Source organism: Carcharodon carcharias, chromosome 1 (genome assembly GCF_017639515.1).
Source record: "Carcharodon carcharias isolate sCarCar2 chromosome 1, sCarCar2.pri, whole genome shotgun sequence".
In the NCBI taxonomy this organism is placed as follows: Eukaryota; Metazoa; Chordata; class Chondrichthyes; order Lamniformes; family Lamnidae; genus Carcharodon; species Carcharodon carcharias.
Genome location: NC_054467.1, coordinates 244,371,498 through 244,396,623, shown reverse-complemented (window position 1 = coordinate 244,396,623; position 25,126 = coordinate 244,371,498). Strand labels below are relative to the sequence as shown.

The window sequence follows — 25,126 nt, the reverse complement described above, 5'->3', positions numbered from 1 at the left end:
CATGGTCATCATTAGACTTTTAATTCCAGATGTTTATTGAATTCAAATTTCACCATCTGTTTTGGTCTCTGGATTACCATTTCAGTGACTTCTGTACCCTAAATGTTCTCCTACTGAATCATGATCCTCTTGGCCCACCTCATTCCTGAGAACCAGGTCTAGCAATGCCTCATTTCTCATTGGACTGAAAACATATTCTGTTGTTGACAGGTTGTCTCGTGAGACATTGGTTTCTTACTCCAGAAGAGATCTTAAAGGGGGCAATGGTCTTCCCTTCAAAATATATTTATTTACATTACTAACTGTATACGGTGTTGTTGGACATCAGATTGGACATTAGCTATAGTTTCTCCCTAAGGTGATTCTTGCTCATTTTCTCTCAGTGAGTGACATCACTATGACATAGATCCTTAGCCACATGCTCAGTTGCTATTATTAGAGTTAATCCTTTACACATACTGATGTAGAAAGTTCTACTGAACACACTCCAGGAACCCTTGCCTCTCTCTTTCCTTTGCACTTCTACAATCCCAATCTGTTTTTGCATAATTAATATCTCCCATTATAACTACTCTACAATCCTAGCTTTGGGTCCTGACAATATTCCGGCAATAGTACTGAAGACTTATGCTCCAGGAATTGCTGTGCGCCTAGCCAAGCTGTCCCAGTACAGCTACAACTCTGGCATCTAACCAGCTATGTGGAAAATTGCCCAGGTGTAGTCCTGTACACAAAAGGCAGGACAAATCCAACCCGGCCACTTACCGCCCCATCATCTACTCTCCATCATCAGCAGAGTAATGGAGGGGGTCATCAACAGTGCTATCAAGTGGTGCTTGCTTAGCAGTAACCTGCTCACTGACATCCAGTTTGGGGTTCTGCGAAGGCCAGTCAGCTCCTGACCTCAGTACAGTCTTGGTTCAAACATGAACAAAAGAGCTGAACTCCCAAGGTGAGGTGAGAGTGACTGCCCTTCACATCAAGGCCGCATTTGATTGATTATGGCATCAACGAACCCTAGCAAAACTGGAGTCAATGGGAATCTGTTGAAAAACTCTCTGCTGGTTGGAGTCATAGCTAGCAGAAAGGAAGATGGTTGTGGTTGTTGGAGGTCAGTCATCTCAGCTCCAGGACATTACTGCAGGAGTTCCTCAGGATAGTGTCCTAGGCCCAACCAGCTTCATCATTCCATCAAAAGATCAGAAGTGGGGATGTTTGCTGATGATTGCACAATGTTCAGCACCATTCGCGACTCCCCAGCTACTGAAGCAGTCCATGTCCAAATGCAGCAAGATCTGGACAATATCCAGGCTTGGCCTGACAAGTAGCAAGTAATATCCCCGCCACACAAGTGTCAGGGAATGACCATCTCCTACAAGAGAGAATCCAACTATTGTGCTTTGATGTTCAATGGCAATATCATCACTGAATCCCCCACTATCAACAACCTGGGGGTTACCATTGACCAGAAACTGAACTGGACTAGCCATATAAATACTGTGGCTACAAGAGTAGGTCAGAGGCTAGGAATCCTGCGATGAGTAACTCACCTCCTGACTCCCCAAAGCCTGTCCACCATCTACAAGACACAAGTCAGGAATGTGATGGAATACTTTCCACTTGCCTGGATGAGTGCAGCTCCCACAACACTCAAGACGATTGACACCATCCAGGACAAAGCAGCCCATTTGATTGGCACCACATCCACAAACAGGGAAGGTTTACCAGGATGCTGCCTGGTCTGGAGGTTATTAGCTATGAGGAGAGGTTGGAGAAACTCGGATTGTTCTCACTAGAGCAACGGAGATTGAGGGACGACTTGTTAGAAGTTTACAAAATTATGAGTGGCATGGACAGAGTAGATAGTCAGAAGCTTTTTTCCAGGGTGGAAGAGTCAATTACTAGAGGACATAGAGTTAAAGTGAGAGGAGAAAACTTTAGAGGAGATGTGCAGGGCAAGTTTTTTATGCAGAGGGTAGTGAGTGTCTGGAATTCACTGCCAAAGGAGGTGGTGGAAGCAGGTACGATAGTGGTGTTTAAGAGGCAGCTTGACAAATACATGAATAGGATGGGAATAGAGGAATACGGACTCCGGAAGTGCAAAATGTTTTAGTTTGACAGGTAATATGATCGGCGCAGGCTTGGAGGGCCGAAGGGCCTGTTGCTGTGCTGTACTTTTCTTTGTGCTTTGTTCTATTCACTTCCTCCACCACTAATGCACAGTTGCAGCAGTGTGCACCATCTACAAGATACTCTGCAGGAATGCACCAAGGCTTCTTTGACAGCAGCTTCCAAATCTACAAGCACTACCGTCTAGAAGGACAGATAGATGGGAACACCACCACCTGGAAGTTCCCCTCCAAGTCATTCACCATCCTGACTTGGAAATATATGAGTACAGCTCCCACAACACTCAAGAAGATTGACACCATCCAGGACAAAGCAGCCCGTTTGATTGGCACCTCATCCACAAACAGAGGAGGTTTACCAGTTTGCTGCCTGGTCTGGAGGTTATTAGCTATGAGGAGAGGTTGGAGAAACTTGGATTGTTCTCACTAGAGCAACAGAGATTGCGGGACGACTTGATAGAAGTTTACAAAATTCCTTCACTGTCATTGGGTGAAAATCCTGTAACTCCCTTTCTAACAGCACTGTGGGTGTACCTATAACACATGGACTGCAGCAGTTCAAGAAGGCAGCTCACCACCACCTTCTCAAGGGCAACTAGGAATGAACAATAAATGCTGGCCCCAAACAGCGAAGCCCACATCCCATGAATGAATAAAAGAAAAACTGGCACTTCCCTGTAATTTCCTTGCAGATTTGTTCCTCTACACCGTTCCTACAAGTTGTTGGTCTATAGACTACACCGAGCAATGTCCTTGCACCTTTTTTGTTTGTTCGCTCTAGCTAAATAGATTCTGTCCTTGGCTTCTCTGGGTCATCCTCTTCCTCCAGCACTGCAATGTTCTCCTTCATCAGTACCCTTCATCCTTTTCTCCCTTTCGTATCTTTCTTGAATACCTTCTATCCAACAATATTTTATATCCTTCTTTAAGCCAGGTCTCATTTATCACCACAGCATCATGTTTCCATGTAGCTATCTATGTTTGCAACGTTACAATCTTATTTGCCACACTTCACACATTCACACACAGCATTCCATGTGATTCTACAAGCTTAAAATGGCATCAAATTCAAGTAGCAGAGTCTGACTGGTAGGGCAGGTGCTAGAAAATTTACAGACTAACATGAAAGGAATCATTCGGATTGGTACTGCAGATACCAGTTGATGTCTGCATGGCCACCAATTGCATTTGCGCACAAACAACCCAAAATATAAGTTAAACATATCATCTGCTTGTACCACTCGCAAATACTGACTAATATAGCTAATTTTATTAATTAGTTGTTGAGGAGATCTGACTGCGTGGTTGCATGTCACTAGGTGGTTAGCCACAAGGATAGTATCTTTCTGTAATAGTGACTAATCATTAACAAGGACCACATTCCAAGCATTTTTTATTTCTAATAACTGTCCAGTGCAATCTTTTTACTTTTTCTGAAGCATTCAATACAAGGTCCTACATACACTTTCTTTATTCTGTATGCATATTGCAATGACATTAAGGGAAGAATTTTCTCCCCGTCAGGGGTGGGGGAGGGTTGGGTGGGAGCGGGTGGGTTTGCAGCCGATCGCCTCCCACGATCGGCTGCACGCCGCCATTTTACGTGGGTAGGCTAATTAAGGCCCTCCCAGCATGACGCGCACCAGGAAGCGCTCAGCGCTACCCGTGCGGGCAGGGTGAGTAGGCCGAGTCAAGGCACAGAGCCGCCTCAAGGAGATTAGTTTGATTTTTAAAAATTTAAATAAAGGAAAAAAAAAAATTAAGACATGACAGTGTCACATGAGCTGGGATATGTCTATGAATTTTATTCAAAATTTTTATTTGAAGTTTAAAAACCTTCGTGAAACTTCATCCCACCCGTGGATGGGATTTCATGATAAATGCAAAGGCCGCCTGGGCTCTTCATCCACCCACTGCCAACCTTAAGGTTGGACAGGCAACTCAGTTAATTATTTTACTTGGAAGTTAAATGGCCTTAATAGGCCTTTGACAGATCAGCAGGCGCGCAGCAGACTCCAGTGCGCACCTGCCGAACTGAAGATCTGAATGACGCACGGTGACCGCATGCAATTTTACTCCTCGGCGACCGGAGCCTGCCCCCACTCGCTGACCCGAAGACTCTGGCCTAAGATTTGTCTCTCACTCTCCTACACTCATTAACTCTTTCTTAGGTACTTAAATTATTAATTACTCATCAACAATTACTTGCACTCACGTAGCACCATTAATGTAGTAAAACATCCGATGGCGCTTCCCAGGAATGTAATCAGATTCAGACAAAAAAGAAAGGACATCGAGCCAAGGAAGGGGACTTGACCAAAAACTTGGTCAAAGGGACTTAAGGAGCACGTTGAAAGAGGAGGTAAGGAGGGAATCCCAGGGCTTTGGGTCTAGACAGCTGAAGGCATGGCCACTATTGTGGAGCACAGGAAGTGAGGGCTGCACAAAAGAGCAGAATTGGAGGAATGCAAAGTTCTTGGAGAGCTGCAAGAGATGGGAAGTGTGAGACCAGGGAGGGATTTGAACACGTTTTTGAGGATATTAAGTTTGTGTCATTGGTAGTGTCGGAGCCAATGTATGTTAGAAAGCACAACGTTAATGAGTGAACTAGATTTTTCAAAAATTATTCTTTCATGGGACGTGGATGTCACTATCAAGGCCAGCATTTGTTGCCCACCCCCTAACTGTCCTACTGACCTTGAACTGCTTGCCTTGTTAGACCATTTCAGAGGACAATTAAGAGTCAACCGCTTTACTGTGGATCTGGAATCACATGTAGGCCAGACCAAGTAGGGATGGTTGATTTCCTTCCCTAAAGGACATTAGGTATGAACAGCAAATTACAATGCACTGAGTTTTTGAAACACAATCATGGTCCTTGATTTACTATGTTTTCTTTCTATTCCGATTGCTGCCTGGCTCCATGAAGCTTGGGCCATTAACTCCAATAAAGCAAAAAGTAATTAACTTCATCTCAACCACAGGAACAGCAGGAGACACTGGCAGCTCTGCCATTGAGAGTATCCGGGGCATGGACAACATGAACATCATCGTGTTGCTGCCACATGGTCGCTGTAGTCCAATTCAAGAGTTGCAGATGACGACCGTTATTGAAGATAATGTCCATGTGTTTGCAGGTTTGTGAATGTTTCCCATTCCTCACATTGACATTGTAAGGTGAATTTAGGAGGTCCTTTTACATTGGCAATAGCTTGCATAGTCACCACATAAGTGTGCTGCCCATTGAGAGATTGACAGATGGAAAATCAGAGGCAAGCAGACCTGGATTATCCGACGTGACTTGGCTATTTGTGAAGTCCTGCCAATGGCATGGGGCCACGCTATATCCAATATTTTTATTGGACATATAAAGGAGAAAGCAGGAATTTTCATTTAGATAGAATCTCTGGCAAACTCCGTCACCCCAAAGCACTTTACAGCCAATTAAGTATTTGAAATATTTGCATTGCTAATGGGAAAAAGAACAGGGGCGTGGGAATAATTGCTGGCCCAGGCCCAATGGGCCAAAGGGCCCCCTTCTGTGCTTTATAATTCTATGGGGATAAAATTGGGCTGTGCCAGCAATGCTACAAGGGCTCCTAGCGAATCAGCAGCCATCCCGTCAATGTTTATCTTCCATTGACTTGGAAAATATTGCCAAGATTTTTAATTGCAAACTCTGACGGTGAGGCTCGGAAACAAATATCCAAAAGACTGGACTACAGTTCTGTGGTCTTCAGTGGAAATAAAATCTGGTGCAGTAGAAAATTCAACATATATTTAACATAGTTTGCATTTTGCTGTTGGTGTCACCCAGTTTCTCCCCTTTCTATCCTGTTGATCCGCGCTGTATTCAGGGCTGTGGCAATAGCAAAGGGCAAGATCCTGTATTTCACCTGCTGTGATGCAACATGTGGGTTAATCAGACTTGTTACATTGAACAGTAGCTAGGATTCTATATTCACTTTCTTTTAGTTGGAGATGCAGACCAATCACACCATACATTTTACCTAATTATGAAGCAACAACATGGCAGTTGGTGGAATTTAAATTCAGTTAATAAATCTGGAATATAATCTGGAATTATAAAGCTAACCTCAGTAATGGTGACCATGAAACTATCATCGATTGTTTTTAAAAACCCATCTGGTTCACAAAAGTCCTTTAGAGTAGGAAATCTGCTATCCTTACCTGGTCAAGCCTACATGTGACTCTTAAATACTCTCTGAAATGGCCTGGCAAGTTATTCAGCTCAGACGGGCAACAAATACTGACCTGACACCCACATCCCAGGAAATATTTTTTTAAAAATTAGACATGGAATTGTTCAATTGAGGAAGATTGTGTAAATTTGCAGGAGAAAAAGGTGCATAAAAGAATTACCAGAATGATACCTGAACATAGAAGTTACCAAGGATTGAACAGGCTGGAGCTCCTTTCTCTCGAAAAGACAGTGAAAGAGTTTGATAGGTGTTGTGAGTTGTGGCCGAGTTGGTACTATTGATAGAGTTGATCAGCAAACACTCCTTCAGTGGAAACTTTTAGTTTATTTACAAATGCACTCAGCAACAACTACACATGTGCTTTCACTTCAAACTCTATCTTTACACTACTAGCTACTAAGTACAGAGGTAGCCCGCGCTACTCTCATTTTGGGCATTAAAGGCCATGTCTGTTCCTTAACAAGCATTATTCTTAAAGTTATATTACAGGGTAAATAAAACCATAATTACCATATCCCTCCCCCTTTACTCGGATATACATTTTATATTTAGAAGTACAATTTTCTCAAGACAACAAAATATTTACATTGGTAAGTAATTTACAAGTTCAGTCTTTCTGTGGTTTCCTTATGCGTGTAGAACGTCTCATTTCTACAACTTCAGATGCTTTGTCAGGAACCTCCTTTCCTGGGGTTGCCTGAACATCAGGTGCTTCAGTATCCTCAACTCTTGTAGGAACGTCGGACATATCTGTACTGGGTTGAGTTCTCTCAACAGGAAATGCTGATCCGGTCATGAATACTGGTGGAGTCAATTCTTGGTGATTTGTTTCTCTCTTCCTTAGATTATCCACATGTCTCCATATGTCTCAGCCTTCTACCTTCATGTGATAAGATAGAGGCCCAGTCACTGCACTTAGTTCACCCAATAACCACTTTGGCCCTTCTCCTAAGTTCTTCACATATGCCATCTCTCCCACAGTAAATTTCCTTTCATGACTATGCCAGTCGTGTCTAGTTTTCTGACTTCGCTGACTCCTTTTCACCTTCCCTCCTAAATTCGGCATTATTAAGCTCAGTCTGGTCCTGAGACAGTGTTTCATCAATAATTCCGTCGGTGTGGCACCTGTTGTTGTGTGAGGGGTGGTCCTATAGTGGAAAAGAAAGTGTGCTAGCTTGGTTGCTAAGGAATTTCCAATTAGCTTCTTCAAGCCTGCCTTGAATATTTGAACTGCCCTTTTAGCCAGTCCATTTGAGGATGGGTGGTGCGGTGAAGTTTTTACATGAGTGATACCGTTGAGGCTGATAAACCATTGAAACGCAGCGCACTAATGTCGTGCTGTTATCAGAAACGACCGTTTTTAGTAGTTCATTTAATGGCAAAACTTTGACGTAGCTTCTTAATTGTAGCTGTCGACATTGGTTGCTTCACCTAATATATAGGTCCATCCATTTTGAATGGGCATTGACATTGAGCAGAAATATTGTTCTCATGAAAGGTCCCACACAGTCAATGTGTAAACGCACCCATGCTCTTCCTGGCCACTCCCAAGGGTGTAACAGAGCTGTTGAAGGCAACTTTTGCAGTTGCTGACATTGCACACAATTCTTCACTAAACTAAAGTACAGTTTCGTTTAATCAGATGCAGGCTCTTGTGCACAACCATGAAGCACTTGTTCTCATACTCGAGATATGGCTAGGTCTAGTTCCTGGGGAACTGGGACACCCTCATCAATTTCTTGTAAAGGCAAACGACTAAGTGCATTGGAGCTTGCTATTTGATTTCCAGGCTGATGTAGGAAAGCGTACTCGTATGCTGCCAGGATTAAAGTCTTATTTGTGTTTCTGTTTCTTCTATCTATGTGCCGCCTTCTTTCTAGCACCGACTTTAATCTCAGCCTTCTTTTCAACTTTCATACTGGCTAGCCTTCTCTCAGATGTGAGCTCGACTTGAGTGAGCTCGGTTGTTGAGTCTCCCAATATTTCATAATTGTCTGCTTCTTCGAAAATTCTTCAACTTTTGTATTTGTTTGCTGCTCCTGGAAAATTGAGCATTGTTGTGCCTTCTGTGACAACTCATCCTTCAGTTTATTCAGATAAGTGTTGAATTCTTTCTGTTTCTCTTCATACTTTTCTAGAGGTACAAATTTTGAACTGAGGGAATCTTGTAGTGTGCAAAGGATGTTTAGCAGGTTTTCTTTTTCCTTTTGGAGGTTGCTCACCTCGTCTAAAACTCTGTCCTTTAGCATGTTCTCTCCCTATGTTCCCAAGTTCCTTCTACTGTTCTTCCATGCTTTGATTTAAGACAGCCTGCACTTCTTCAGGTTGTTGAGTCCTTACACACTCCTTTTTCAAAACAGGAACACTTCCAGCTTCCTTTTGGAATCTCAGTGGCCACTCAGGTCAATTTCCTTTAACCAATTTTGCCCGAGGAAGCTGGGTCCTCTGTCTCTCAATACTAACACTGGCAGCTTTACCGATTGACTTCCATAATGGACAGTTAATCTGCTTTTGCCTCTGACTTGAATGTCTTCAACCATGTATGTTGTTAATTGGACAGTTATTTCTTCTAAATTTAATTAACAATCCCCATTATTCAGATATCTGAAGGTATGTTCCCCAATTACTGCGTCTACTTCCACTCTAATAGGTCTGCCATTTACTTTCAGTGTTACAAATGTTGGTTCTGTCTTTCTAGCTTTCAGATTAAACAACGTGTAAACATCTGAATTTGTTGCTTCGGGCTCTTCTACATTGTAGATCTCACTGGGTCTTTTCTTTTGTTTAAAAGCCTGCTTGAATCTTTCCTTTCACTGTCTCATTATTTTTCCACTTCTGTGACAATAATAACATTCAGTTTTTTAAAACTGCCAATCATTAAAAGACTGCTTGTTTCCACCTATATTGAAATTATTCTTTGTTTTTGCTGCTATGTCATTTCAAAAAATTCTGGCTAGTGGGTCTGTTTCTCTCTTCTCAGCAAAGTCTTGCATTTTCACACCCTTTTTAGCTGGGGTTTCCCACCTGATGTAGCGGACTGAGCTATTTTGCTCTCCCTGCTTTTGAATCCCTCTCTGCGCTTTCCATGGCCAGTACTATCTCTAGCGCCTTCTTAAAATCCAAATTCACCTCAGACAATAATCTCTTCTGAATTGTGTCCTCATTCACACTGCACACTGAGCATGCCGTTTAGAGATGTACCAAACTCACAATGTTCCATTAGCTGCTTCAAACGTGCCAAATAGCATGCAACTGTCTCCCCTGGGACTCTATTTCTCGAGTTAAACTTGAATCTTTGCATCATTACTGAGGGCTTGGGTTGATAATGATCATTCGCAAGGCCCACCAATTCATCAAAATGTTTTGAATCTGGGGCACTGGGTACCATAAAACTTCAAATCAAGCCATAGGTTTTATTCCCACATGTACTTAAGAAGATCACTCGCCTCTTCTCTTCCCCCGTAATCTCATTGGCTTGGAAAAAGAATGCAAGGCGTTCAATGTAATGAGACCAATCATCTGTGACTGGATCGAAAGGATCAATTCTTCTGAATTGCAGCATTCTGAGAGGGAATTATTTCTTCGATTCAAACAGAACTTCTGCTTACAATTACTGGGTGTGGTACAGTGCCAATTTCATTTCACCTGATTTCTTCTGTTAAGCTTGTTATATCCTCGTCACCAGTTTGTTGTGAGGGGTGGTGGAGTTGGTACAATTGATAACATTGTATAATAGTTGGTACTATTGAGTTGATCAGCAAAAACTTCTTAGGTGGAAAGTTTTGGTTTATTTAGAAAGGTAGTCAGCAGCAAATACATGTGTGCTTTCACTGCAAACTCTATCTCTACACTACTAACTACAGAGGTAGCTCGCGCTACTCTCCTATTGGGTACTAATAGATCATGTGATCTTCTTTAACAAGCATTATTCTTGAAGGTATATTACACACTAAATAAAACCATGATTACCACAAGATGGTCGATGTAGAGAGTATGTTTTCACTTGCAGTCAAGACCAGAACAAGGGGCCATAAATATAAGATAGTCACTAATAAATCTAATAATGAATTCAGGAGAAGTTTCTTGACCAGAGAGTGGTTAGAATGTAGAACTTGCTACCGTAAAGAATAACTGAGGTAAATAGCATAGAGGCACTTAAGCAGTAGCTAGATAAGTGCATGAGTGAGAAAGGAATAGAATGATATGTTGATGGGGTTAGATGAAGAAAGGTGGGAGAAGGGTTGTGTAGAGCATGGACCAGTTAGGCTGAATGCCTGTTTTTGAATTGTAAGTCCTATTTGATGAGATGTTCTGCAATGGGTGGAAAGCAAACATGTTTGAACTTCATTTTTAACATTTTTATTAACAATGAGCAGAGATTTAACCATGCCCCATATTTCCTTGGGTAAAATGCAATGACGGAATCAAGCCGACTTTCTAACTCTGGTTTCCCTACTCCACACCATCCAGTATAATACCTAAGCATGATGATGTTAAATAGTATAATAAAAATAAAATACTGCAGATGCTAGAAATCTGAAATTAAAACAGAGAAACTCAGCAGGTCTGACAGCACCTGTGGAGAGAGAAACAGAGTTAGTGTTTTGAGGTCCATATGACCCTTCTTCAGAGCTAAAGAGAAGTAGAAATGTGATGGATTTTATACTGTTTAAGGGGGGTGGAGCAGTTGAAGCTGGATAGAAGGCCAGCAATAGGTGGGGGTTAGGGAGAGATTGATAAAGAGGGAATAAAACAATGAATGAATCAAAAAAAGTAAAAATAAAAATTAGTTGATAAAAATACATTTTTAAAAGGGGGATTAAAAAAGGGGTGAAGGTAGAGGGGAGAGTTCATGGTCTGAAGTTGTTGAACTCAATGTGAAGTCCGGAAGGCTGTAAAGTGCCTAATCGGAAGATGAGGTGCTGTTCCTCCAGTTTGTGTTGGGCTTCACTGGAACATTGCAGCAGGTCAAGGATGGGCATGAGAGCAGGATGAGAGCAGGATGTTCTGATGTTAAATTGTATCTTGCTATTCACCGATAATTTGCTAATGATGGTGTAGAGTGCGACTCTGAGTGTAATTATGTCAGTCAGTGCAAACTGTTCACCCCTAGTGAACGCCTAGCTGAGGCAGAAACTGTGTCACCATTGCATATTAAGTTGAATAGGTAGTTGAAGATATATGGGGTGGGTATGTGTGATGAGAGTTGCTTGCTCTCTGCTCGTGTGAACGTCCTGTTTCCATGTTGTATTCCCTATATAATTCTGTGTTTTGATTCTGTCCTGTGCTTTTTATTCAGCTGATGGCACAAGTGATGAGCTGGACGAGCCAATCCGGAATGTGTTTACTGACACTGAGTTTGTGAAGAGACACAACATAATGAGCTTAAACTCCATCAATTGGGCCCGCGTCATGGTGCAGATCGCACACTATTTCTATGCATACTTTCACTGTAGCTCTTCAACGAAGGAGACTCCACTTCCTTTGGTAGAGATTGTTGTACCAACAGGAGCAGCAGGCAACATCACAGGTAGGACTAAGATGAAATACCCTGGGTCACACAGCAGCTTTGGTTAACTGTACAGTGACAGTGTTTTACATGATGCTGCACCTTTCTCTTCCATCCACCTGCGAAGGCAGAGGATGCCTCGGTTCAATTTCCTAGGGGAATGGGGGATCCTCCAGCAGTGCAGCACTCCCTCAGCACAACACTAGGAATGTCAGTCTAAATTATGTGCTGAAGGGTGGGATCTTCTGCTCTCGCTGGTGGCAAGCTAGGAGGTGGGAAGGGCATGATAATTATGCAGGATGGTGGCGTATTCAAACACTACCACCTTCCCGCCTCCACCAGAATTAAATTCTGGGCGAGAAGGCACATGGTTAACCTGCCCATTTAATTGGCCAATTAATGACCACTTATGGGCCTCATCCTGCCAGCCCTGGTATTAACCCAGCTGCAGGAAGCCTGGCACCATGTGGCATGCACAGCAGCCAAAAGCACGTGGCCAGCTTGTCACTTCGAGGGTGTGTGGTGGGGTGGGGGGGAGGGTGGTGTCCCTTGATCAAAAGCTTTCAGTGTCTGATCAAGGGACTGGATACTGAGGAGTCGTGGCTTGCTGTTAGCAAACCCTCCAGCCTTGCTGCTGATCCCCCAGCATTCCACTTCCTGCAACACCAGCCGCCCTCCCCCCTGACTCAATGATGTTTATATAACTATAGTAGGATAATATTGGGATTGCTTTAGGAAACAGCTAGCACAACCCCGATGGGCCGAGTGGGCTCTTTCTGTTCCCTTCTATGGCTATGCGGAGCCACCCTATAATTGCCATGTTGCTATGCTCCCAGTATTTTGTCAGGTGTGCTAGGCCTAAAGTTGCACTGAGACTTGTGCATTTCTGGCTGTTATAAACTGCGGGAAGCCAAGTTCTCATTGAAATGATGATTTGCTGAGGTTGCCATCCAAGTTCTATGTTCCTTTTAAGTTCCTGTGATTGTTTTTTTTAATCCCTTGAACCTCCATCCCTGTCTTTCCCAGCTGGATACATTGCTCAGATGATGGGTCTCCCAATTCGATTAGTCGCTGTTGTCAACGAAAATGATATAATTCACAGAACCATTCAGAATGGTGACTTCTCATTGGCCGATTCAATTAAGCCTTCCTTGGCACCGTCCATTGACATCCAGGTATGCTAATACAGAGGTTAATTCCTGGGCTGTTGCACTCGTGTACAACTGCTTTGATTGATCCTTGACGGCAGTGTCCATTTGTACCAGTACATGTGAACACATCCTTTAATCTTGAGAATATAAGCCTGCTCAGTAGAGGCATTAGGTGACTTGACAACAGATAGTAACCTCCCATCTCTGTCCGTGTGTAAGAGTTGAGGGGCTCCCGAACACCTCTTGCTCAGCAAGGCAAGTGGAAAGAGGAAAGAAGGACTTGCATTTACACATAGTCTTTCACAATGTTCCAAAGAACTTCACAGACAATGAAGTACTTTTGAACTCTAACACAAACAGCAATTTCATAATGACCAGATAATCTGCTTTTGTGCTGTTGATTCAGGGATAAATATTGGCCAGGGCACCGGGGATAACTTCCCTACTCTTCTTCAAAATGGTGCCATGGGATCTTTTACATCCACCCGAGTGGGCAGACAGGCTCCTGTTTTCAACTGAAAGACAGCACCTCCGACAATGCAACACTCGCTCAGTAGTGCACTGGAATGTCAGCTTTGATTTTTGTACTTGAGTTCTGGAGTGGGTCTTGAATCCACAACCCTCTGACTCAGAGGTGAGGGTGCTCCTAGTTGACATGAACAAATTTTTCTTACTTCTGCAGGAACCATACAACATGGAGAGAATATTCTGGCTGTTGTCGGAAAAGGATAGCACCTTGATAAAAATGATAATGGGAGAATTCCAGAAACTGGGCAAAGCCAGTGTGCCAGAAGTCTTGTCCACAAAGGTCTGTCTTTCTTTGTTTTTTGACAATTGATTAGGTGTTGGTGCGGAGTTTGCACTCAGTGGCCAAGGAACATTCACCTCACAGACAACTGCCCACAGACTATACGTGATCTTGTCAATGGAGGTTTCCATTTTTCCCACATGATGCCCTCTACCACAGATATGTGGCATTTATGAACAGGGCAAACAACAGTGAGGCTCCATAACTAATCACTGAAGTATCCTCACTGAGGCACGGAAAGCCCAAACTAGGAAATATACAGCATGAAATACAATTTAGATTTAAATGATGTAGAGAAGGTCAAATAAAGATTGTGAAATATGAGGGGGATGAAGGGAGAGAAATAAAAGAGGAGACAGAAAAAAACCCAGAATAAACAGCTTTTCGTTTTGCACTCATCAGGATAGTTTGCAAGAATACCAATGGTAAAGGGAACAACAATTTATACCGCATGAGAAGAGAGTGCTGATTGGCTGGCAAGTGGACTCTGTTTGGTAGCAGCGTTGCCATGGAGGATGCATGAGAACTGTTAACCGCCAAGATTTTGTTCAAATTCAAAGCAGGCAGGTCAACTCTGATTGGTCATGGGGAATGAACCAGGGAATGGCTGACCCCAAGGTTTTGTTTAGTTGAGAAAGGTGCAATGCATGGACATGCTCCTTCTGTCTGCAAAGAACAAGGCTGTGTGTGTGAATATATCTAGCGTCTAGAATGCGTAAGTGAGTCACACTGCTCTACTTGTAAACACTTGTAAAATTAACTTTTCAGGGCCAAAGAGATTGTTCATCTGTAATTATGACTTATTACTCCACTTAAAAGTTAAATTATGTCTAAACATAAGGTCATAACATCAGTGAGGTCAGCAAAGTGGAGGGACAGCAATTTCTGGATTCCCACATTTAACTGCGCATGTGCGGACACCAGAAATTGCGACCATGTAGTGAGCTGTGAAAATGTCTTAACTTCATGATTCATATGTTTTGGGAGCATAACTTTTAGTTTGTGGGGGTGGAGTTTTAAGTGTAAGGTAATAGAAGCATCTGGAATGAAGCTGGTAAACTGAGCTGAAGTAGTTGCCATTCAAAGGGTGGCCTGTATTTATTTAATAAGATCAGGGTTGCACATGGGAAAACATTAAAGAATGGATAGCCCCTTTTTGAGTTTCTTGATGAAGGTGAGGTGTCTACAGTTGTCTTCATAAGGGGTTTAAATTATTTATATGGTTTTCCAGAACAAAGGGAATGTTTTGAAAGGTGAAGTTAATTAGCTGAAATCTCTATCAGGGACATTCAGGTGTGCCATGTTGCTGTCAGGATATGTTGCAAGGAGGTACCCTTTTGTTTTGTGTTTATGTATGTGATTTGTCACAGAAAACGGGCAGTTTTATATCTGGAGCTGGAACATTTGGAAACAGGCAAAGAGAGAAAGCTGCTAGCAGTTGCAGTTGGTGCCTGGAAGTAGCATTCAGATGAGGAGAGGGAGAAATCTGTCAGGAGCTGCAGACCAGATACAAAAGGGCAATCAGAAACAAAGGGCATTGTCTGATTTTTGGAGTCACTGAGCAAGAAAGCAGTGAGGCCCTGCTTGAGCTGGGATGTCCACAGCCATGAGGTGCTTAATGAGAGTTGGAGCGTCACCTAGCTGGATGTTTGAGGAAGGAGGCCAAGAAATCTCATGCCTCAGAAAATAGCAGGAACACTGCGGAGAATCAAAGTGAATTCCTGAGAGTTGTGGCACACTTTGGTTTGGTTCCAGAAGTGAAAGAGCTCCCAAGATCTTGTAAAGGATAGGGGAATTGTTGAGTGGAAAAAAAGTAGAACAGGAAGTGGTCTATTGAGGTTTTCAGGTTTAATATAGTATTAATATAGTGTTGAATAGAGTACTTGAATATTGCTGAAAATGTGATTCTGTGATTGGGTAGCACTTACTGACCAATCCTGAATACGCTAATAGCTACACTGACAACCAATTTAAAATAATCATTCGAGCTCATAATCATAATTTACTCTTGTAGAATTACCCTACATTCATACACAGGGACCCTATTCTTTGCAAACAAAAGGAATATGCTAGTGCCTTGCCCTGTTTTTAAAATTATCCAGTAGCTCGGGGAGTTTATTGTTCCCTGTTGATTTCCTCATGGTAATGCCTCTGCCAATCACAGTGGACTTGCCAACCAGTTAGCATCCTTCTCCTCTATAGTATAAACTGCTGTAATTATTTGAAATTTGGCATTCTTGCATTTGTCCAGATGAGTGCAAGATGGAAAGCTTTGGCAACATGTTTCTCTTTTCAGCAGTATTCAAGTTTTGTGCGAACAAGTGACCACTAGTAGTACTGTTTTGTTTAGCTCTTGTACAGAAACAGTTTGCATTTAAAGTGTGGTGTAATTCTTTCAGTTACTGACTGGGAGTTTGCGTTTATTTATATAAGTTAATGGTCTACCTCGCGATCAAAACAACTGACAATGAGCACTGATAACCTCGCCATTATTATTGCAGCAAAGTCCTGGCCATTATACTTTAGGAATATGGTAATCTATTGAACATTGATCTGAACTTATCAGCAATGTTTTACTTTACGAAGTGATCAACTCATTTGACACCCAAGTTATGAGGAAAAGTTAGGCAAGTATGAGCTTGTTTCATTAGGGACTAGGAGACCATGGTGACCTGCTGAACCATTGATCAGTAGTTAGGGCCATCATAGCTAAGTCCAAGTATTATTTAATGTAGCTAAGTCCAATATTGTTTTCACCCAACATTCACACATGAAAAAACAGAACTTGCATTTATATAGCATCTTTCACAACCTCATGAATGTCCGAAGTGCTTTACAGCCAACGTAGCACTTTTGAAGTATAGTCCCTGTTGTAATGTAGGACATCAAGCTCAGCAAGGTCCCAAGCCGCAATGTAATATTGACCAGATAATCTGTTTCTTCGGTAATGAGGGATGAATATTAGCCAGGACATAATTCCGTCATAAATGTGTTTGGAATAACTTGGGGGAGAATTTCTTCACTGATCTCAGTGTAATTTCAATGCAGAATCAGCGCTGAATTTTGTCATATTTTTAGGTGCCTCCTGCAATTTGATTGTATTATAATAAGGCTCACTAATCCTGCAGCTCCTAGTTCCCTGTTGTTACATTCACAAACTGCCTGGGTTAACTTGGGCTGAGATTTTTAAGGTACACCAGTTGCCAGATTCATCTGTAAGGAGTTACACTCACGATTTCCGTAGTTAAGAAACATGATTCAAATTTGCCTTCACAGACCTGGACTTTGTTCTCACTGCTTGTGACTGGTTAAGGCCACCAAGAGATTTTCACTCACCATCCCAATCCTACCCATCCAGAGTGAGGGCTTATCAGTGTGACATTCCCAATGGAGCAGCAGAGCATGATGTGACCAAGAGTCAGGCAGCATTGAATGAGGATCCGCCCCATCAGGTATTATTCCCATTGGATAAACAAACAACACAGGTTATGTAGGGACACTGGTGAAGTGTATAGGAAGAACATACTCCTGCAAAGAGGCAATCGGATGAAACTCCTGTCTACAGCACAAGGATCTGCAGCCATGCTCCTCTGCCTGCAATGTTCTCACAGTGGCTATGAAGGCAATCACAGAACTTAACTTTGAGGAACAGGCAGATTTAAGGCATCCATGGCAGATCTCTGGAATCTCAGTCAAGATGGCGGCTGAGCTTGCATTCAGGGTCAGGCTCCACCATAACGCTGCCATGATCAGAGAACCTGCCAGCTGCACAATGTCCAGACTCACACCTGGACCACCCCCAACACCCCTCCCCCCCCCAACCCCCTAACCAAAAGAGTGAACTGTGAAGCAGGGCTATACGGTTCAAGAAGGCAGCTCACCACCACCTTCTCAAGGGCAACTAGAGATGAGCAATAAATGCTGGCCCAGCCAGCAAAGCCCACATCCCGTGAATGAATTAAAAAGATAAGAAGTTTGCTGAAGGCCACAGTTGAAGCGAGGAGGGTTCGAGGTTACTAAAACAATTGTTGGGTCACTGAGATGATCTCTAACCTGCTGCCTTTTTTGTTTAACGTACAGCTGTCGCAAGCTTTCAGTTCATTCACTGTGAATGATGAGAATGTGATTGAAACGATGCTCCGCTGTTGGAATGAGAATCAGTATCTGCTGTGTCCTCACTCTGCTGTCGCTGTCACCTACCATTATCTGCAATCAGAACTGGGCACAAACAGGTAATGGCACTGGTCAACCTTTCACTCATTGAACAATTAAACTTTAAATGGTGCACTGAACATGCAGGAGTGTTCAGGCTATGAAGCAAGGCGTTGTATTAATACCCATTTATCCACAAGTAAATAACTTTCAATTAGCTGTTTGTTAGGACAGAACTTAGAGTACAGCTGAAAAAAGAGGCATGCCTAAACTTTTCGTCTTGCACTCATTAGGACACTCGCAAGAACACCAATATAAGGGGAAAACAACAATTTATGCCATATGTGAAGTGAGTGCTGATTGGTTGGCAAATGGCGCTGCCATGGAGAATGCAACAGTAATGGTGACTGACAGTTAACTGCCGAGCATTGTTTGAAATTCAAACCAGGAGCTTGACACCGATTGGTCAAGGAATTGTCCTGAGGAATGAGTCAGCGATTGGCTGTCACTTATTTTGTTTAGCTGAAACAGGCACAATGTGTGTACATGTTCTTTCTGTCTGCAAAGAACGGGGTCCTGTGTATTAATATACATGGCATCCAGTACACGCAATGCACCACACTGAGCCTGACTGACAATCTTAAATTGGTTGTCAGTGTAATTCTTAGCACACTCAGGAGTATGTCAGTCACCATCAGTGGTGCATTCTCCATGGCAATTCCACTTGCCAACCAATCAGCACTCTCTTCACATACAGTATAAATTGTTGCTTTCCCCTTATATTGGTATTTTTGTGAGTGCACTGATGAGTACAAGATGAAAAGCTTATACATGTCTCTTTTCTCAGTAATACATAGTCGTAAATGTGTGAATACTCAGGCATCCACCTGTACACACATGGAACATAGGAACAGGAGAAGGCCATTCAGCTCATTGAGTCTGCTCCACCATTCAATACGATCATGGCTGATCGAACACTTCAATGCCTTTTACCCACACTATCCCCCTATATTGGTACCATTCACAGAATCACAGAACCTTTACAGTGCAGAAGGAGGCCATTTGACCCATGTTCTGAAAGAGCATGCCACCTAGTCCCACTCCCCTGCCTTATCCCCGTAACCTTGCACATTCTATCTTTTCAGGTAGCAATCCAATTCCCTTCTGAATACCTCAATTGAGCCTGCATCCACCACCCTCTCAGGAAGTTTGTTCCAGGCTTCAACCACCCTCTGGGTGAAAAGTTTTCCCTCACAACACATTTATTCCTATTGCCAATTATTTTGAATTTGTGCCCTCTAGTTCTTGATGCTCTCTTGAGTGGAAACAGTTTCTCACTATTTACGCTGTCCATACCCCTCAGGATCTTGAATACCTCTATCAAGTCTCCTCTCAGCCTTTTCCCCAGGGAATAGAGTCTCAAACTCCACAATCAATCCTCATAAGCACCGTTCGTTAACCCTGGAATCATTCTTGTGAACCTCCTCTGTATTCTCTCCAATGCCTTCACATCCTTCCATAATTATGGCACCCAAAACTGGATGCAGTACTCCATATGAGGCCCAACTAGTGTTTTATACAAGTCAACATGACCTCCTTACTCTTGTACTCAATGCCCCTATTAATTAAGCCTAAGATACTAAGTGTTTTATTAATTGTTCTCTCAACATGCTCTGTCATCTTCAGTGACCTATGTACATATACACTGAGGTCCCTTTGTTCCTGCACCTCCTTTGGAGTCGCTCCTTTTATTTTATACTGTCTCACCATATTCTTCCTCCAAAATGAATCACCTCACACTCCTCTTCATTGAACTTCATCTGCCACTTGTTTACCTAATAACCAACATGCCTGTGTCCTTTTGAAGTTTGAGACTAACCCCAACACAGTTGACAACATTTCCAATCTTCATATCATCTACAAATTTTGAAATTATGCCCTGTACACCACAGGCTAGGTCCTAACTCTGACCCCTGGGGAACTCCATTACAGACCTTCCTCCAATCTGAAATACAGCCACTTATCACTACTCTCTATTTCCTGTCACTCAGCCAATTTCTCATCCAAGTGCTTTCTTTCCCTTTTATGCCATAACCTAGAAATTTGCTCACAAGTCTATTGTGTGGCACTGTATCAAATGCCTTTTGAAAATCCATATGTACCACATCAACAGCATTGCCCTTATCAACCTTCTCTGTTACCTCCTCAAAAAATTCCAGCAAGTTAGTTAAACATGATTTTCCTTTAATGAATCCATCCTTAATTATCTTGCACTTGTCTAAGTGACTATTGATTTTATCCTGAACTATAATTTCCAAAAGTTTCCCTACCACTGAGGTCAAACTGACTGGTCTGTAATTTCCAGTTTTACCCATGCACCCCTTTTTGAACAAAGGTGTAACATTTCTCCAATCCCCTGGCACCTCCATTGTGTCTAAGGAAAACGGGAAGATGATCACTAGTGCCTCTGCAATTTCCACACTGTCTTCCCTCAGTAGCCTTGGATGCATCTCATCTGGTCCTGGTACCTTATCTATTTTAAGTAAAGATAGCCTTTCCAACACCTCCTTCCTTTCAATTGTAAATTCTTCTAGTCTATCAGTTACCTCCTCTCTCACCTCGGCCTGGGTGGCATCTTCTTCCTTTATAAAGACAGATGCAAAGTATTCATTCAATACCTTCGCTACTTCTCCAGCCTCTTTTTTGTCCCTAATCAGCCCTAATCTTTCTTTTACCTCCTTAGCTCTGAAGAAGAGTTAAAAGGTCTCAAAACGTTAACTCTGTTTCTCTCTCCACAGATGCTGCCAGACCTGCTGAGTTTTACCAGCATTTCCTGTTTTTGTTTCAGATTTTCAACATCTGCAGTACTTTATTTTTATCTTTCTTTTACTACCCTTTTATTATTTATATGATTATAGAAGACGTAGGGATTCCCTTTTATGTTCATTGCCAGCCTCTTTCCTTGCTTTTCTTATTAGTTTCTTCACTTCCGCTCTGGGTCCACCTATACTCAGCCTGATTCTCGATTGTATTTTCTACCTAACTTCTTCCTTTTCATCTTTACCTCTATCTCTCTCATCATCCAGGGTACTCTGGATTCATTGTCCTATCTTTCCCCTTCAAGGGAATATACCTTGACACTGCCTGCAATACCTTTTCTTTGAAGGTGGCCCATTGTTCAGCCACCGTCCTTTCTACCAACGTTTGATTCCAACTCACTTGACTCAGATGCATTGTCATCACATCAAAGTTGGCTTTCCCCCAATTAATTATCCCTACTCTCGATTGTGCGCTGTCCTTTTCCATCACCAACCTAAACCTTGTGATACAATGATCAGTGTCCCCTAGTGGCTCTCTCACTGATATGAAATCCACTTGGGCCAACTCATTCCCCAGAACCATGTCTAAAAGTGCCTGTCCTCCCATTGGACCGGAAACATGCTGCTGCAGAAATTTATCTTGTACGCATTTCAGTAACTCTTGCCACTCTTGCCCCTTTGCACTTTTCCTATCCCAGTCTATATTTGGATAATTGAAGTCCCCCATTATGATTACTCCATAAATCTTGCACCTCTCTGTAGTTTTTTTGCAAATTTGTTTCTTCACATCCCTTCCGCTAGTTGGTGGTCTATATACTATGCTGATCAACGTTATTGCACCTTTTTCATTCCTTACCTCTAGCCAGAGAGATCGCGTCCCTGACCCCTCAGGAACATCCTCTCTCCCCAGTACTCTAATGCCATCTTTAATCAGTACTGCCAATCTCCCCACCCCTCCCACTTTTCTTCCTTTCCTGTCTCTCCTAAACACCTTGGACCCAGGAATATTTACCGTCCAATCCTGCCCTTCTTTGAGCCAGGTCTCTGTTATAGCAATAAGTCCATTTGTCAGCCTGTGACTGCAGTTCACCGATCTTATTAATCATACTCTTCATTCACATACATGCATATTAGCCCTGATTTAAGCTTTTTTTACTTTCCTGCTTACTCTGACTCTATCTAATTGTATCAAACTCTCCAAATATTCGGTCTACCTTGATACTACTCTCTGATATATCCTCATTATCAGTTGATACTTTCCTACTTCCCACTGCCAGTTTTTCTCCTCCCCACTTTGAATTTCCCCTCAGGTTCTCACCCCCCCTGCCAATCTAGATTAAACCCTCCCCAACAACACTAGCAAACCTCCCCAAGAGGACAATAATCCCACCTGTTAAGGTGTACAGGTCCCACCTGCCCCAGAACCGGTCCCAATGCCTCAGAAATCTAAAGTCCTCCCTCCTACTCAATTTTTCCAGCCCCATTTTTAGCTGTTCAATCTTCCTATTCTTATGCTCAATAATACGTGGCACTGGGAGTAATCCTGAGATTACTGCTCTTGACGTCCTGCTTTTTAATTCCTTACCTGACTCCATGAAATCTGTTTTCAGGACCTCATCCCTTTTCCTACCTATGTCATTGGTCACAATATGGCCAACAACCTCCGGCTGCTCACCTACCCCCAAAAGAATGCCCTGCAGGTGCTCTGTGACATCCTTGACTCTGGCACCAGGGAGGCAACAAACCATCCTGGAGTCAGGTCTATGGCCGCAGAAATGCCTGTCTGCTCCCCTAACTATGGAACCCCCTACTACTATAGCACTTCTACTCTTCATCCTCTCCTCCTGTGCAGCTGAGCCACCTGTAGTGCCACGAACTTGGCTTTTGCTACAGTCCTCTGAGGAACCATTTCACTCACCAGTATACAAAATGGAAAAGCGGTTAGCAAGTGAAATAATCTAAGGGGATTCCTGCACTACCTGCCTCTTTATCTTAGATATCTGGCAGTCACCCATTCCCTCTCTGTCTATGTACTCCTTAGCTGCAGTGTGACCACCTCTGAATGTGCTAGCCATGTAATTGTCAGCCTGGCAGATGCACTGCAGTGACTTCAGCTCAAGCTCTGCAACTCAGAGCTCAAGTTTCTGCAGCTGGTGACACTTCCTGCAGGTGTAGTCATCGAGGGCACTTTGTGCCTGCATGACTTCCCACATCCCGTAGGATACACATTCCATATGGCCAAGCTACACTGACATACCTTAAACTTTGTATAAAACATTTCATGCAGTATTTATTTACTAATTTATTTTACACATTTTCTTAATTAATTTAAAATAATTCCTATGTATACTACAATTTACTGTGTCCTATGTATACTACAATTTACTGTGCTTATTAAATGTTAGTACAACCCACAAATACAACTAAAAGGTATTCCTTTCTTAATTACACAGGTATGTGCTGTAGGACTCACACTGTTTTCACAGTCCTGACTGTCTCTCCATTCATGTTGTTTTCAATCTCCTGACTGCCTCTCCTCTCACACTGTTTTCAATCTCTTGACTGCCTTTCCTCTTGCTCTGTTTTCCCCCTCCCGTCTGCCTCTCCTCTCGCGCTGTTTTCAATCTCCCGACTACCTCTCCTCTTGCACTGTTTTCAATCTCTTGACTGCCTCTCCTCTCGCGCTGTTTTCTCCCTCCCGACTGCTTCTCCTCTCTTGATTGTGTCCTGATGAGTGCAAGAAGAAAAGCTTGGAGATGTCTCTTTATTCAGCAATACTTAACTTCCAATTCATATCACACCTTATTACACCTGGAAGAAACATCCTGAAGCACTTCACTTACACTGAAGTTTCAAAACTGATTTTTTTTTGGCAAAGGTATGAAAGGTTATGGAACCAATTTGGAATTAAGACAGAGATCAGGTGTGGTATAATTAAATATCGGAATAGGCTCGAGAGGCTGAATGGCTTGTTCCTGTTGTCTGACTAGTTTTGGTGATGTGAGTTGAGGGAGGGATATTGAAGACTCTCTGTTCTTGGAATACTGTCTGGCAAGACAAGCAGATTTGGGCCTTTGTTTAATGTCTCATCCAAATTTAGAAGGAAGGAAGGAGGTGTGTGAGATGGCTGGCAGATGTTTGTTGATACAGTGAAAAGGGCAGGAAAAATGAAACAATCAGAAAGAGCTGGTTTCTGTGGAGCAGAGGAGAATAAGTGGTGATTTGACATTGTGAAATAGCACTATAAAAAGGAAGATGTCTTTGTATTTTCTTTCCTTTGTTATGACTGTCCAATAATAATGAAATGAAGTAAAAAAACTCTTTCCTGACCCCTAATTCTCTTTGTCTGGTTGCACTTAGCACCCCTAGATGTTGCCTAGCGACCGCTGCTGCTGCTAAGTTTCCAGAGGCTGTACTGAAGGCTGGACTAACTCCAGAAATTCCACCTGAGATCCGTGCTTTGGAGACCATGGAAACACGCTGTATGGCCATGAAGAGAGGAGAAGACTGGGAAAAGATTCTCTACCATAAAATCGAGGAAATTAATGCACGCAGAGGAACATGAATGTCTTCCCAGAATCAAACATATAAATAGCCTTGGTTTCACCACACTGGTCTTTTGTACCTGGATAATGGAAGGCCAAATTCTCTGATTCTGCATGTGTGTGTTTGTAGTCTGCTGCCCAAATCCCAAGGGTGTTCTCTGCCTCCAATGGGCTGCTCTTGATTTGTTATCGGATTCAGATGAACTAACCTACTGCATTCATCAATTCAGCCCTTTCCCTTGGTCTTTTGTTACCGATGGTGCTGGACTTTATTGTTCTTGACACCTGCTCTCATGGGATCAGTTAATGCAAAATAGATGCTGACTAACATTGAGGTTGTCAATCAAAGAAAGCTTCCAGGACCAGGACAGAACTACACTACATCCCAGGAGTACTCCTCCTGCCCGCGCATACCTGCAGTAAAGGATGCTGTCAATGTCGGTTTGCCCCTCTCCGAATCGCTTTCTTCACACCTACCCCAAGCTCCTGCCTGTGGGCTGGGTCTGGTTCAGAGTGGTGTTCTGGATGGGTTTCCTAATGCTCTGAGCTGTCAGCTGTGTTTGTTTTTTTTTGTAGTTCTCTAGTTTTTGCCATTCAGAACTCCTCTCCTACTGCACCTCAGGCTTGTTTCTCTCTCTTAGACAAGCCTACAGTTTGCCTCTGGCTCTCATTTGGCAACCTATTAAGGGCTCCTTACACACACAATCCCAACTGAGAGGGCTTTACAGGGTAGATACCCGGAGGATTTTTCCACTCATGGCAGAGGCTAGAACTAGGGGGCGCCATTTAA

General features: G+C 42.8%; 1 protein-coding gene across 1 annotated transcript in view; it reads left to right on the top strand.

Annotated features, from left to right (window-relative positions):
• Positions 1-24,402, top strand: part of thnsl2 (threonine synthase-like 2) — a 40,514-nt gene extending 16,112 nt beyond the window's left edge. Inside the window, exons 4-9 of the mRNA XM_041194086.1 lie at positions 5,114-5,266; positions 11,652-11,882; positions 12,888-13,036; positions 13,695-13,820; positions 17,901-18,052; positions 24,152-24,402. Coding sequence (XP_041050020.1) covers positions 5,114-5,266; positions 11,652-11,882; positions 12,888-13,036; positions 13,695-13,820; positions 17,901-18,052; positions 24,152-24,356 — 1,016 coding nt within the window. The 3' untranslated portion in view covers positions 24,357-24,402. The remainder of the gene's footprint in view (positions 1-5,113; positions 5,267-11,651; positions 11,883-12,887; positions 13,037-13,694; positions 13,821-17,900; positions 18,053-24,151) is intronic.
• Positions 24,403-25,126: the final 724 nt, after the last annotated feature.